Source organism: Sparus aurata, chromosome 3, assembly GCF_900880675.1.
Source record: "Sparus aurata chromosome 3, fSpaAur1.1, whole genome shotgun sequence".
NCBI classification, from domain to species: Eukaryota; Metazoa; Chordata; class Actinopteri; order Spariformes; family Sparidae; genus Sparus; species Sparus aurata.
The window spans coordinates 30566783-30583022 of record NC_044189.1 but is presented as its reverse complement, the minus strand read 5'-3'; the positions used below and the strand labels follow the sequence as shown (position 1 = coordinate 30583022).

General features: G+C 41.8%; 1 protein-coding gene across 2 annotated transcripts in view; it reads right to left on the bottom strand.

Moving 5' to 3' along the window:
* Positions 1-16240, bottom strand: part of gatad2b (GATA zinc finger domain containing 2B) — a 57604-nt gene that overhangs the window by 8068 nt on the left and 33296 nt on the right. The window contains exons 2-10 of one of the 2 annotated variants that reach the window (XM_030411599.1): positions 13567-13947; positions 10232-10361; positions 9729-9860; positions 8632-8760; positions 5342-5509; positions 2434-2794; positions 1155-1357; positions 663-773; positions 37-253 (exon numbers count right to left, since the gene is read on the bottom strand). In XM_030411599.1, coding sequence (XP_030267459.1) covers positions 37-253; positions 663-773; positions 1155-1357; positions 2434-2794; positions 5342-5509; positions 8632-8760; positions 9729-9860; positions 10232-10361; positions 13567-13946 — 1831 coding nt within the window. In that variant the 5' untranslated portion in view covers position 13947. The remainder of the gene's footprint in view (positions 1-36; positions 254-662; positions 774-1154; positions 1358-2433; positions 2795-5341; positions 5510-8631; positions 8761-9728; positions 9861-10231; positions 10362-13566; positions 13948-16240) is intronic. The other variant, XM_030411600.1, reaches the window with a different exon arrangement.

The window sequence follows — 16240 nt, the reverse complement described above, 5'->3', positions numbered from 1 at the left end:
ATACATATTTAATAAACATATAGGTGGGAACTGTACCATAGGTACCTGGGATGTTATAGATCTGGCGACGGCTGTCATGCTGCAGTCTGTTGCTGCTACTGCTGCTGCTTCCACCGCTGCCACAGTGCTTGGCACTAGTCATCCCCATGAGGCTGCTGGCCACTGACAGCTGGGAGGCCTGGGCGAAGTTGGAAAGGACACCTCGTGCGGAGTTGGACAGACCTCGCTGCAGGGAGGCTTGAGGCTGTGGAGCCTGAGGACAGTAAAGACATCCCATTAACTGTACCATCACTGCCAGACAATGCACAAATTACACAGTGATGGTTACTGGATTTGATCAGTTATCAAGTGAAAACACCAGAGATTTGTTATTTATGGCTCAGTGTATGCTCAATATGAATTTGAGTTTTACAGATTTGAATCCTTTTGGGGCTCTTGAAAATTGTAGTGAGCAGTGACATTTAAAAGAATACTCAATAATCCATTTGAAAAAACAAATATCAATATTCTCTGACATACAGTGAAGGTAATTGTTAATGGTAGCTCCTCTGAATACACAGAGTTCAAATTTTCACATCAATTTCTCATGAGCAGTCTTTTCACTTCAAAGCTACAGGCAGACAAACTCACTGATATCATTACACAAGTGAAGGTGTGTGTACCTGGCGGAGGGCATGATGTCGGATCATGGAGTCAGTCTTAGAGGCGTTTGGCCCTGTAGGGGCTGAGCTGGGAGAGAGGGCTGCCTGCTGCTGCAGCCTCTGTTCAATCTCCTGACATGGGAGGCACCATACATTCATGAAATCGCATAGATAGTACATTCACAAACATACATTCATCATACCTTGTGGCCTATGGTGGTTTAAAAGCAACACTTGCACTGAAGCCCATCAGAAAACCTAACTACTACTTGAGTTAGTAAGTTTTTGGCAGGATAAAAAAATATGACAACAGAAGGAAATAGCAGGCAAACTGTTGCCAAACAGGCAGAATTTCAAGTTGAAGTAAAACTCTAGGGCCCAATGTAAAAGAACTTTATGTTGATATCAAAATAAGAAACAATGAAGTGACAAAATAACCAACTCTTTAAATGGGAAAACTACACGAGTAAGAAGAGTGCGGCCAACATGGTGCAGAGGGATGGTGTTACTGACCTGCTCCTGCTGCAGGGCCTTCACAAAGGCGTTCTTGAGCCTGTTGGTGTGCTCCGCCTTTAGAGCCTTCTTTTGATTGGACGTCATGCATTGTTCACAGAGGATTCGCCCGCTCTTCTCTTGCTTCCAGTGGGGCGTGAAGTCAGTTCTGCACTGGGCACAGAAGAAAGGCTCCATGCGGGCCAGTGTCCCTCTGAGTTTACCTACAGAGAAGACTGCGCTTTAGCCAACAACACTGACCGTCTGAGGTGACGGGCAGATGGCAGATTCTGCGTGTATAGATCTTCACACATCCTTCTTAAAAATTGAGAAGGTAGGAGCACTGTAACTCCCCTTTAAAGTGAAAGTAATGAGAGTAATGGTGGACCTCCTGCCTGTTAGGTCGCACTCGGGGATCGAGACTTTTTGTCTGCCCTGATGACGACGCGCTGGAGATCCAGCTCCTACAGTGAGTAGTTCAAAAACCTTCTTTTTAGTAAACTCTGTGTACACAAACAATGTTCTCAATGCTCGTGTTCATGTGTAGAGACCCTGGTGATACTACAAGCCAAGTTTCATGTTGTGTCAAGGCTTCTTAGTGTTTTAAAAATAGCGATTTTGATGCTAGCATCAGAGTGCCACTGCACTCCATTGAAAATTAGCTTGCCCGAAAACAAAACTACGGTAAATCTTAAAAGTGCCTCTTTCATTGTAATTATGTATTTACACGAAGGTTTGACTCATATTTAATCCCAAATAAAGCCTCGGTTGCTTTTTGGCGAGAGTTTCATTTTAAGTTGATCTTACAACCTGAAGTCAGTGAGGTTCAGTTTGATACGTGGTCAGAAACAGACAGCTTTCTCTACGTCAGTGTCTGGACTCACTGTATCCAACAGTGTGATCTCACAGTGCTACACACTAGCTTTGTTTTCATAAGTGGCCCTGATGCTCCCCCCTGACAATTTAGACAAAATTGAAAAAAGGTCATGCAACACAACACATTTATAATTTTTTCCATCGTAAGTGCTATTGACAAATCCTTTGGTAATTGATTGACAGTTTACAGTAAGTAAGTCATTTAGCTAGATGGACTGCCCCTAATTAAGGATTATTGTGGAAATGCAACTCCTAGTGTTTCACATGATATACAATGATGACGATTTTAAAATTAAAGGGGCCTTTTTGCAAGTTGCACAGGTGCTCATAGTTCTAAAATGTAATCACACACTAACATTTAGACTGTATGATGATGAAGTATGATGTGAGGAGTAATGCGGTGATATCTGTGTAAGCTGCTTACCCTGGCTGTCGAGCACGCTCTGCACCACCTCCTCCAGGCCCACCATGTAGATGAACTCGCTGTTGGCGGCAGAGGGCAGGAAGTGGAGAAGTGGGGCGGGAGGTTTGGGTGGAGGGATCTCCAGCAGGGTTTTCTCCAGCTGCTTCCTCAGGGCCAGCTTGGCTGCAGCCTGGCTGCTAGCCTGGTCGGCCATGGAGCTCACCCCTCCGCTTGCTGAGCTGGACATGGTGGACGGGCTGACGGCCGAAGCTCCACCTAGGCCGCCCCCCACACCGCCGGCTGCGGCCGCCTGCATGTGGGCCAGGTTCATGTACATGGCACTGGAGCCTGAGCGCTGGGAAGCTGCCACCTGCTGGCTGGCCTGCAGGGACACATACATTCCCTGTTGCTAAGCAAAATCACATTTTTTTGAGCTTGAACAGTTTGAACACTGCTGTCACAAACTGCCACATCTGCTGCCTGGCCATGTCGAATTCAGGTCAGGAGAAACTTTGCTACCGTTTGCCCTTGAAAGCATACATCAGTTTTTAATTTCCAACATGTTGAAGTGCTTCCTGTCCACTCTTTAAGTTTCATTCGTCAAACAAGAGCTGGACTTCCTGGACATCTCTGAGTGACGTATTTTAGTAACATTATAACTGTGACATGACAGGCAGCAGACAGCCCAACATCTGTTACTTTTGTATTTTATGTTACTATTATGAAAATGTGTTTATCTTGGTCTTGCTGTGTATTTTGGTTTGTATCATTAGTCCTGTCTTGTTCTTGTCCTGGCTGACCATCTGCCACATTTCAGTTAAAAGTAATATACTTACTGTACAATCTAGCTAACATAATCAATCAGGAGCTGCATTCATTGTTACAGACCAGCGAAATAAGTTAAAAATAAAAAAACATGAATTAGGTAATCAAGATTATTTCCTGAATTGCCTGGCAACAAAATGTTACAAATGTCAATGTGATTTTAAAAGACATTTTCCGACTTCTGGAGCAGACCCTGGAGGTTCTGTCCTTACTCTGGTTCACTGTGATGACAGTGAACATTTACTGGTAAAGCCTACTGTGGATACCAGGCATCAAATATTCTGTTTGTGTGCTGCTCCCTAATCTAATCTAAAGTTTTTGTTACTTTAGATTAAATGCATTTGAATAAACAATCACCTCTAGACAAACTGTGTTGTGCAGAAACTGTAAGTTCACATTTCTGTCACTGTATGACATTATCGAGTGCATTTAGTCGGACTTCAGCCCCTTTCTCACATGCACTGTAACTTTGGATTTCTCCATAGTTTACCTGGAGGAGTTGCATGTGTGAACACAGGTCTGTATTATTTGCCCCAGACTTTTCCTTGCCAACTCCCTTGTCCTCATTCTTCCGTGTTAGTGCTGGATTAATCAGCTGTAACACATACTCAAACATAAACCTGGACATGTGAAATGCCAGGTAAACTGCTCATTGTCACATCAGACATCCTCTGTCCAGAATATTTCGCTGCTCAGTCTCTCGTCTCTCTTCACGCTGCTGCTGGACCCAAATCCAAAAGGCTGCAGCTTTCCTTTTCTACGGTGGGATCTTGCCCAGAGTGTAGCTGCTCCGTACTCTTCTCTGATTGTCTGTATATTACTCTCCACACTTTACCTGATATTGTTGATGCGTCCAAATACTAGGGATGTCCCGATCAGGTTTTTTTTACCCCGATCCGAGTCCTTTAATATTTAGTATCTGCCGATACCGAGTCCGATCTGATACTTAGCCTTAACTAATATTTTCCTAGATAACACAGCTGCAAAAAAGTACCTGCATCCAAGCTGTTCCTTAACAGGTTTTTTTTATTTCATTGAAACAAAGTATATACTTTCATATGGCTGTGTGTGTATGAGACGCAGCTCACGCTTAGTACCTCCATATCATCCACTGCTTATTTCATATTCCTTACGTTGTCACATAATATGACATGGACACGTTACTTGTCTATTTCAAACGCGTTCAGCATCTCCTCGATTGTCTGTTTTACATGCTCTGCTGTATGAGACCCACGGAACTAGTGCGCATATACCGGCACATTGTAACTCGAAAGTGGAGTAAATGTAATGCAGAGATGGTAGGGCATACAGAGATGGTAGGGCATACAGAGATGGTAGGGCATACAGAGATGGTAGGGCATACCGGGGATTCAAAAACTCCAGGTGACGAAGAAAACCCTGATCCTGTACCGCGGAGATGAGCTGGTTATCCAGAGAGATTCATTTGATGACCCTCTCTGTAATATTTGTGGCCATGTCGCTGTCTCGAGGATATTTCTCTTTTTTTACTTTTTAAAGTATCCGCGGCTGTTTGCTGCTTCAGTGTCTTTGCCTGTACTCTCGAGTGAACACGTTGTATTCTTTGAGTTTTTGTTTTGTTCTATGCTGTATCAACTGAGTAGTATTAAATGCAGCTCCGCGAAACGGCCGTATAGCTAGCTATAGCTATAGTTATTTCCACTCTGCAGACATTTTATCCACAGGTTCGCCAGAGTAACGTTACGCGTGCGTCTGCGTTCTGCCACAAATTGTGCTCTGATAAAAAAAAAAAAAATAAAAAAATCAGGCTTGGGTCCACGTTCAAAATTGCCGATTCCGATCAGCCGAAAAATGCCCAGATCGGCCCTGATCCCGATCCTACAGATTGGATCGGGACATCCCTACCAAATACTGTAATAATGTAGTTTTGATATCAGTGCAAACACAGTCATGGTTACGGAGAAGTCTGTAGCATCCTAACAAAAGCCTGCCCCTCGCCCAAACCATACAGAGTATTTCCAACATGTGTAAACACGAGTGACACAAACAATTTCCTGTTGTGTGCTGCATGTGTGAAAATGCATATGTGTTCTTATAGGAAAGCAGCTTTGGTATGCATCCATACCTGTTGGTAGCTGACGGGATTGCCCATGCTGGAGCTGGAACGAGACATCCCAGGCTTGGAGGACATCCTCTGGCCCTGCAGCTGGGCAGGGTTGGGAGCTATCACTCTCTGGGACATCAGCATGGGCGGTAGGTTGGCATTAGCTGCTGACCTGATGACTGTGTGACCCTACAGAGAAGAAAAAACAGATAAGACTTTGATGGAATAAAGTAAAGAGGCTTATCTGAGAGACTCCTCTATAATAGTGTATGTATGTATGTACACACACACACACACACACACACACACACACACACACACACTACTTGGCACTATAACAACATTCCACAAAGGTTAGTGTTGCATTATGCAGTCCAACAACACCAGAGTGATGTGTCATCTCAGTGTCTTGGGGCACGTGGGCTGGTCTTGAGACCAGGCTAACAACATGTTCGCAAGGGGTTTTTTAATCAGACATCCTGGGAATACTCAGTTAATCAGTTCATTTTGTTATCTGTTCAGTTATATATCAGTGTTTAACAATCCATAAAAAGTTATCTTAAATTACAGCCTTGTAAAAACAAACTTTGTTTAAAATGATAAAAAGTTAGTGTACTTAGAAAGTTTGAGAATACAAGTTGAGGTAATTGTGTTGTGATTCAAAACACATGAGCTCCTCTAGTCATATAAACTTGATAAATTCTATCTAAACCTGTTAGTTAATGTAATTTAATCACAATTCAGTCACATTTTCTAGTTGAGTCAATACATTTTTTAAATGTCCTTCATCTCGAATTCTAAAGCTGTGAATACTTCATGTAGAGTCCAGTTTATCTAACTTGGTCCAACTTTATCACACAAATACATGATAATAAATTAACCCTTTAACAGCTCGCTCTTGCTGACTTAATGTACCCAAATAGTATCTAGTTTATCATCAAGTCCAACTACCAACAATCTCATTCAGCAATGCCGTAATAACCTTCCCTCCTTCCTAATAATAATAATAATAATAATAATGATAATGATAATAATAATAATAATATATTTTAATGATACAGCTCTTTTCATGATACTCAAAGACACTTTACGTGATCATATCGTGAAAGGAAATAACACATTAAGAGCAATATTTGTCCAAACTGTCTTCGAGAGGTATTGATTTGAATTGTATTGTATATTGCTAATATAATACTGATGTAAACCAGGTGGGCAAATTATTGGAAACACCTGACAGAGTGACACAATACAATTAAACATGAGATTTGGAAGATGAGCTCTTTTTAACAAAATAACAACACAATTTACTATGATCTCCATGAAGGGAGCATTTACTGCTGGGTTTTAATATAACCCCACCAGGTTTACTGAGCATCCATGTTACAAAGGAGTTCTCTCTTCATGTACACAAAGAGGACAGTAGTGTTTAAAAAGATGTTATTCACTGTGTGGGCAGCAGAGGGCAGCAGCTGCTTAGTGAGCAAACTGACAACAAACCAGGCAGAACATCACCATCCATACAAAACAAGCCGATAGGACAAGAGATGTGCTGAATATTTAATACCATCTCAACATGTAATGGAGGAGCAGGGCTACGTCATGCAAGAGCTGAGGCTTCCAGCAGGAGGCTGCCTCATTATCAGAGCGCTACTTTCTACCAATTCATCCATTCTCTTAACTAATCCCTGTCTGATTTTCAGACTACACCTACGTCTTTATCCCAATTGAACCAGAACCCTTAACCCTGATCTGACAGAGAAGGCTTCTGAATCTCTACATTCACACAGGGCTAAAGAAAGTCTTTAAATAAAGTGGACTGATGACACCTCTGAGATTAGCGAATAACATCATTCACCTCAGGAAAAGACATCTGTGCCTTGCTTTTTTAGACGGAATTCCTCCAAATGGAATTTGTAGTCAAGATCGATTATAAGTCAGGTCCAAGGCAAGAGTCAAATTTTATTTAAAAACCTTTCTGTTTGCCACTGCTTTTCACTGAAGCAATTTTAAGTCTTTGAACTGCACTGTGACTTTTAGCCTTCAGTCTTGGCTCTTTTAAAACTTTTCTATTTTAGCCTACCTGTTTTAATGTTTGTTTCTTAATGTCTACTAACTTGTTTTTAAATGCAATTTTTAATGTCTTATTAATGCAATTTTTAACTTTTTCTTTTCCTTTTTTTTTTTTGTTGGTCTTTCATGACTTTTTCTTGATAGCACAGCTGAAGAGGTGACAGGAAACATGGGGAGAGAAAGGGGGAGTGACATGCAGCAAAGGGACCCGGGCCGGGAGTCAAACCCGAGTCCGCTGCAGCTAGGACAAAACCTCTGTACATGGGACGCCCGCTCTACCAACTGAGCTAAACGGCGCCCCAATTTTTAACATCTTTTAATGTAATCTGTATGTTCCTTTAAAGCACTTTGAGTTGCCTTGTGTCTGAATTGTGCTATACAGATAAACTTGCCTTGCCTTGCCTAAACAGTCAAGAGACAAAAATCAAACACAACAAGCTTGTAGCACGTTTTGTCCTGTTAAAGGACTGAGCCTTTTCAGGTTAGATAGACAGATCTATGGCAGAGGCTGAAATAACCTGATTTGTAATCCCTAGTATGGCTCAAGCTTCAAAAACAATGAATCCTACATTTCCCACAATGCAATTGGATAGCATCTTTCCCTCAGATCCTCCATATCTGCTTAAAGGATCCCTATATGGTTTGCAGAAGAAATAGACAAGAATTCAAACTCAGATTTGTAATATTTACAATATCAATGTGGTAGTGATACAAATGTTAGCTAAACAGGTGGCAGGGTCTGCCACATATAAACAACTTAAAACAGTATACATTGTGTTGTCCTTTAAGTTCAGTTTGCTTATTCAGTCATGAAAACAAAGACAGTTTGTATATTTAGTTTGTTTAAGCAGAGAAAAAAAACAGCCTATGAAGATGTTTCTCTGCTCATTAACATTTCTTCAACAAGACTAAAGAGTGCTGCTTTAATGTCCATCTTTGAAATGCCACACCTTTGGTGATTTCTGTCACAAATTTTAGTCATTTTCCTAGACTCAACAAAGTTCCTCTGGAGACACCAAGAGTGAAAAATGAAACAAACCAACCAAAAACTGTAAGATTGAAACAAACTGGAGATATCAAAGTGGACTTCTGGGTCATTTTAATAAATACAAACTCTCTCTTATACTGCTCTCTTTGTAATTGCTGGGTTCTAACCAGAGCTTAGCCTCTCCTTTTACTTCTTTGTAGGAGACAGGAGTGATCACAGCCATATTCTTGAGATGTAGAGGTGAAAAGGTTACCTGTGCAGTACGGAGGTTCTGGGGCTCAGGGTTGTGCAGGCCCGGCCTCACTGGCAGCTTCCCCAGACCAGCGGAGCTGTGGATAGGAGGAGGCTGCACAGAGGACGCAGCATTCTGGACCACTGGGACCTGCAGGCAACCATCAACACAGCATTAACAAGACAATATACTGTAGCTAACAGGTCCAACAGGAACACACTCACCTCATACAAAGAAAAACACGGTAAACCCCAACAACGAATGAGGTCAGCGTCCATCGTAGACCAATGCAATATGTAGTGCACAGAGCATGTTAAGGTTATTTAACACGGGAAGGAAATTACTATAATCTAGATAAGTTTGATTGGGGTCATAAGGACACGGGGGCTGCATAATGGGGGCTAGTCAGCCTGGAAGTTACAAAGCCTGGGGGAGGATGTGCTAATGGTAGCTGAGCTGCTGGAAGCACTTGGTTCATTCACAACACAGTTGTGTCACATGCTACACACCTGTGACTACTGCAGAGCCAACTGACGTGAGAGAGGAATGCTGATTGTACACTTTCATACTGACAACAAAATCCAGATGTTAGCGGGGCTTAGTGGGGTTTTTGTGAAAGGGGCAATACAGGTATTCTCCCTGAAAACGATATGAGGTCTTGAGGAGGGAAGGTGGCCTTGCAGATTTAGGGAAGACTACATGTGAAAGGGGACTCACAGTACCGGAAGAGTAGGCATTGCAGTCAAAATATTTATGATTTTGAACTGGCCAAGCCATGCTTTTTATACATTATGCTGGGCAGCTTAGTCCTTATTCATTCATTATTAGCTGATAAAATGTGTTATCAATTGTCTGAATGTGCAAACACACAAGTAACTGCAGTTAAGTAAGCAGAACAATATTTCCCTCTGATATGTAGTGGAGTAACATGAAATGGAAATACTCAGTCCAAGTTAAAGCCCTTTAAAGCTGTACTCATGCGCAGGTCAACTTAATTATTTTCCACCACTGAATATTGCTGAAGCAGGTAGAGACAGAACTCTAATGAAGCAACAGTGTCCAGCAGCAGCAGCAGCAGCAGCAGCAGCAGCAGCAGCAGCAGCAGCAGCAGCACTGACCTTCTGCACCACGTTCTCCTTCTGCATCTGACTCTGTCTTAGCTTCTTGAGCAGCACCAGGCGAGCCTCCTCCAGACGCAGCTCCTCTCTCAGAGCTTTGATCATTTGCTGCCTCTCCTCTCCCGTCTTCCCCTGGAAGTCACACACAGGACCAGTAAGACATGGTGGCAAATTTAAGGGAACCTATTACATTCATTACACGAGGCATTCATGACTAATTTTTGAGTTTCCTTTCATATACCAGGTGGAGTTCTGTTTCTACAACTCATTTAATTTCTACTGTATGTTATCATTTTTTTCATCATTTAAATTTTTCCATGTCATATGTCATAGGTTGCCCTATGTAGAGAAGCCCTGTTGTGGATGCTCTTTCACTTTAATGTCTCACTGATGCATTAGTCATGTTGATGAATCCAGGACTATAGAGACATGACGTCAGACAACCCTGACTCTGACTGACCACTATACATGCAGCGCATCTGTCCGAGTCTTGATAGTTTTACCTTGAACATGTCCAGGTTGGCCTGGTGCAGACGCTCCTCAGGTCGAGGAGTTGTTCTGGGGCTGGACGCCTCGTTGTCTGAGAGAATGATGACGTCTGGAGATGGAGTTCGTCTGTCATGGTCCGCCTCACTTCATGGGAAAACAAGAAAAACAAAATGTCCCTTCAACGTTTAGAACATCTGAAGTGCATGGACATGACAAAATGAACCATTTTCTCAAAACTTGATCTGACCATGAGGATCTGAGGTTAATTGATTTAACTGTAAGCTCACTTTGTTGGTCTGTTCAAACCACTTTGGTGGAGTTCGATATGAGAAGCATCATGGCCTCGGGCGCTGCCAGGGATGTCATGATGTCTTTCACTTCTACCTTCATTCATATTTTACTGGCTGTTGTAAACTGATGCAGTGCAGCTGAACAGCGTTCAAAACATCCATCCATTGGGTGAATGGTGGGACAGGTCAGCAGTTCATCAAAGGGGTGACACACAGGAATTTAAGGACGGATCCCAAAGTTTCTTAAGGTACTAAGGGCTCCATCCATAACCAGTGAGTACGCTTAACACGGGACTGAAAGATGAGCATGCCACTTCCAAGGGACAAGTTTATTAAAAAAGTATAACGATAACAGTGATGTTAGGATATGGTCTGTGAAGAGTGACAGTGAGTGTGTATATGTATGTGTTATAAACTGAGTTATTGTGAGACACAATCTGTCTCCACACAGCACTTTTCTAGTTTCTAACAGCAAAAATATACATTTTAGATCATGTTTCAAAGGAACAAGGGACAAAATTAGAGATTCATTTTGATTTCAAAGAGTGCAATTATCCAACCACAGATTTGTGATACTGATTACACCCTGTGGTCTCACCAAGGTGTCAGAGGTGAAAGGTTTAGCCTGCAGTACTAACTGGCTGAGAGGAGAACTGTCATTGGCTAGTATTATGATTAATAGCCTATTAACATCAGTGAACTGGGCAAACTACAAAATGAAACTCTGGACTATTGTCTGGTTAATAGGCTTTGTGTTTTTACCGTATATACTTGGCTAAAGATGATTTTATCAAAGAGCTGTAAACACCATCGTGGAAACAGTCCTCAGTCCCATGTGTCACACTGTTGTACTCATTGTTGCTTCACAAATTCCTGCAGGTGAATACTCAGTGAAGAATATCGCATTACGAATTTTATTGAAACGGCAACATTTTTAAAAAAAAACTCCCTTTAATTAGCAAAAAAGTGTTTAGGCTCACTTGAGAAGGTTTTTGTCTTTTGCAAATCAGAGTTAATGTGCAAAATGTCGAGGGAAACAGATTTGCCGAATAAACTCTGACGTAGTGGACACTCAACTCACATGACTGATCAGCTGATTCCGCTGGCTGCATCATATTCATTGCATTTCTTTGTTGTCTCCCAACAGCATGCAACATGGTCAATGCCATCTTACATGCGTGAACAATTAAAACTTGCCCTGTGTAAAGTAATTCCTGAAGACCTCTCTCCATTTTGTCTCCTGGTTTGTTTACCCCTTGTCTTCCACCTCCATGCGTGATGTAGCCTACACTGCGTCAACCTCTGACAAAATTATGCTTAAGGTAGCCTGGTTTATTCGCTCGAAACAGTTTATGGAAACTTACCAGATTCACATTTTGATTTTTTGCAAGCTTTTGAAAGATTGTTTAAAATTTGCTGAACATTTTAAGGAAACGTGGCTTTTCAGAAACACATACGTGTGGACTGGTAGAAGTGGTGCACTGGTAACTATTACAGTGAGACACAGGTTTATCAGCCAAGTATTTGAATCTATACATTAACAGAATGGATATTTTATTGTTTCTATTTAGAAAGACACAAACGGACATTGATAATTCAGTGATGGAAAACAAAAAGAGACAAAAACAACTGCTGAGAACATTTTGATGACAAGTGCATGCACAATGTATGTGAATGGCCATGGTTCATGCATTGTCAAGTGTTGTGTGCACAGGTTATTTTTGTAAACAGGTTTATATTCCGACCAAATGTTCCACCCGCTGGTTAGCACTCTTAAAGTAGAGAGGAACTCTGTGAATCAGCTGCTGAGGTGATCAACGGGCCTTTTTAACAAAACATGTGTTGACATGTGACAGCAGGAAAAGCACAGGAGGAGATAATCAAATGAATGATGGCGGAAGTCATTATCAGCGTCCTTCTACTGTTCTGTTCTACATGGTGGCTAACTTTCAGCCATCGCTAATGTTGTCAGAACACCTGTGCTTTTTCTACACAGCAGGTCAACAAGTCAGCTGGGGAAAAGACCTTAGGAATGAAAACCTAAAGACTGTTAGCATGGTGTGACCAGTGATGGAATTTTAATTACATGATGCATCATAGCCAACACATTCTTTAATTCACCTTTATTTATCATCAATGCATATCTTTACTTTTACTCTAGTTGGACTTTTGGGTACTATTGTGTGACACATGGTTGGACACTTCAGCCTTACAGAAAACATACCATATTGTCAGCAGTATTGATTAACTACAGTAATTTATTCAACTGTAACAATAAAATGGTTTGGCAAACCTTTCAGAAATTTTTTTTATCGATAACCTCCCAGTGGTGAAAGTTCTGTCAAAGATACCAAACTCTCTAAAGACACACGTCTGTACATTTTGTCATCTGATAACTAGAGATGGACTGATATGGTTTTTAAGGGCTGACATTGAGTATCAGTAATGAAGGAGACCAAAACCGATATTTGGATGATAAACATCAGTAAAAGTGAAAATCATTGCGTCAAAATTTAGAATCATCAGTGATGGATTGTAGTACAGTTTCTCACACTCTCTATTTGTATACTTCTACGCCACTGAACTTAAGAGGCAAATATTGTACTTTAGTTTCTTGTTATTTTGCAGGTTCAGATTATTAATACTTGCATTTATAATTATTATTTTCTCTTCAATCTGGCAATGGAAAAGATCAATCCAGATAATCGGTAAAATGCTGGATATCAGATCTGATAATCTGCTAGACCAAGAATCAATCTAATGCCTACTGATAACACATTGTCCATTGACAGCTTGCCTTTATCCATTTGATTAAATTAAATTAGACTCTACTCTTTTAATGTAGCTTTGCACTCCACTTTTAATTGTTGTGTGATTTTATGTGAGTTTCATGGGTGAAAATGTTTTTTCATGTTGTCCAAGCCCTAACCGAAGGGAATTTTCTGTCACTATGTGATAAACAATCAAGTTTGTTGAAGCCCACATGAACTTCCATCCCAGAATGAACAGTAGTCATGTTAAGCTCTTTGGTTTTTAATGTAGACAGACTTTATTCTCACCATCGTCTACCGGCGCTCATATCCACAGGCTCATCCAGGATGTTCTCCTTCCCATTCTTACTGGGTCCAACATGGCCACCGTGGCCTCCCATCCTCAGACTCCCATTCAGCTTCTCCTCATAAGCAGCACTCATTAGGCTCTGGTGGTGGAGAGAGCTGGCCCCAGGGCCCTTCCCGTCCCCCAGGGGCCCCGCCACCTCCAGGGCTGCGAGGTCAGCTAGGTCCTTACGTTTAAGTAGTGCCAGCATCTTAAGGCGCTCCATAGCCTCGTGGCCCTCCATTTTGAGGCGCTTGGCCAGTGCCTCCTCTCGCTCAGTGGGCGACTCCAGGCCTCGCTTCAGCAGGTTAAGCCTCAGCGCCTCCTCAGACATCCGCTCCATCCTGGAAGGGGGGGGGGGGACAGAAGTGTTAGCAGGGCGACACCAAACATCAACTATTAGGATCTCACACTGGATTTTAGTCAAACAACCAAATACACTTTCAATGGTGCTTAAGGTGCTGGCATACTTAATTAGAAAACTAATCCTCTACAGACCATGAAATCCATTCTTGTTTAAATGTCCTGCTGGACGTACAGACAGACCAGCCAACATTACCACTGTAATGTTCCTTTGTTAGTACGGAAAGCCAACAAATCCAACCAACCAAACGCTATTGACCTGGGAATCAGTGCAGTGGAATTCCAGGTTGCAACAGGGATAAATAAATAATCAGACAATATGAGCAGCTGACGGTAAGCTCATTCAGATGGAAGTGGGTTAAATACAGCGGGCTAAGAATAGCCTGGATCACTGTACTTGTCAGGGACAAATACATTTGAGAAATGTTTGATGCCTGTATGTGAGTGCATACGTGTGTTACCAAGTGAATCATAGCAGTAAGGAAAAGTATTGTAAAGACAACAACAATGCAAGTCTTATGAGCACATAAGCTTAGTCATGGAACTGGCTTCAGAATGAGGCCTGACAGTGTAGTGAAACAATCAAGAAGCTGCAGCAGAGCATGAGCTGGACATGGATGTGAAAGAGCAGAAATGGTCTCAAATCCAAAACTTAAAACTCTTACTGCACATGTTGCAGATCATTGAAGGAAGCCTACAGTGGATATCAGTGAGTGAAACAGGGTCTCATCTGGACTCACAGTCCTTCATTACTCCTGATGATTAGGTTCTGCAGTTACTGCTTTATGGTTCTATTTGTAGCACCATTTTGTGCAACAATAATCTCATCAAATAGTTTTCCTCTATGTATCTATACTATAAGGGTGGACATAACAGTGGGAAAAATCTGTACAATAAAGTGCAATCTAACAGAATAATCCTGCAACAAATACTTCCTTTACAGTTTTGTAGTTAAGAATTTCCAGTCACCAACAACATGTGAACACAACACATTCTTCTGGCATCAGGAGGACACTGACAGTATGTGGTAAAGTGCATCACAGTGACATAAAGCCACAACAATGTTAGGAAGTGACTATTATCAATTGACAATATGGAGAAAGCTGGACGTGGCATTTTACTAGCATCTTACACAGAGATTTGTCACCTTAACATCAGGCATGACACGTGTGTACAGGCAGCTAACCTAACAGTGATTCTAATGGTGCTAACCAATGAACAGCACAATGAGCAGGTAAACCACTGCTGCATAGCTGTCAATGCCTGTTACCAGAGCAAGTTGTGTGTGTGGCCAACACCTGAAATAGTGTCATTAGAAATGCTCAGTACTTTACCTTCCCTCCATTTCCATGGCAAGCAAAGAGACTTGTCTCAATAAATCAGCCTGTTCACATCTTCTTTGCAGAGGTCAACGTTTATATAATACTTCTTGCACAATGGAGGCTGCGCCTGATATAATAGCTGGTGGTTGGATTGAACACTACTCAAAAACTACAGATGCAAAGAGCGATGGGCACAGAATTAGAGGCCCGATTCAGACCTGCTATTGCTGTGAGTGATCTGGTCACAAGTGGACAGCTTGAAGTACAACTGTGAATGCCATCAAGAAACACTGAGGAGGCACAGAGATCCAAACCACTCAGACCATATTCAGAGGTGGTCAGGGATGCATGTTGCCACATTCTTTTAGCAGTGTGTACGGACATGTGTCTCTGGACCGCATTGTTGGAACACTTTCTCAACTGACGTCCTCTGTGAAACAAGAAGAAGAAGGAGAAGGAAGAGAAGAGGAAAAAGGGGAAGAGGAAGTATTTTCATGGGGTTCATGACATGTTATCCTTCCAGTTTTCGCAGCAGATGTTTGTGAACACACCGTCTGTTTCAACTGATCCAACACCAGACTCCCTTCAGAAATTGTATGATTTTAAGAGTTATTGAGTGAAGGGAAACTTGACAAACTTTGTGAAATGGCTATGACAAATTCTAAATCACTGGTGCCCTCTTGTTAATTCAGCATTAAATCAAAGTTGTTTTGTTTCCTTGCAAAAAGTGTCAGTCGGTGGCAGCCTGTCTTCTTCTGTGTCTATAGTGCTTCATACCTGCCAAGATTTAGCAGCTGTTTGAAAACACAGTTTCAACTGGTCTCACCGTTTACACTGAATTCATGGAAGACAGCATTTTATTGACGCCAATAATATAGAGCACAGATGTGCCATCTGATCACAGGTGGTCACTCAGCGAATGTTGAGATGAATGTTAATGTCAGATGTGAAC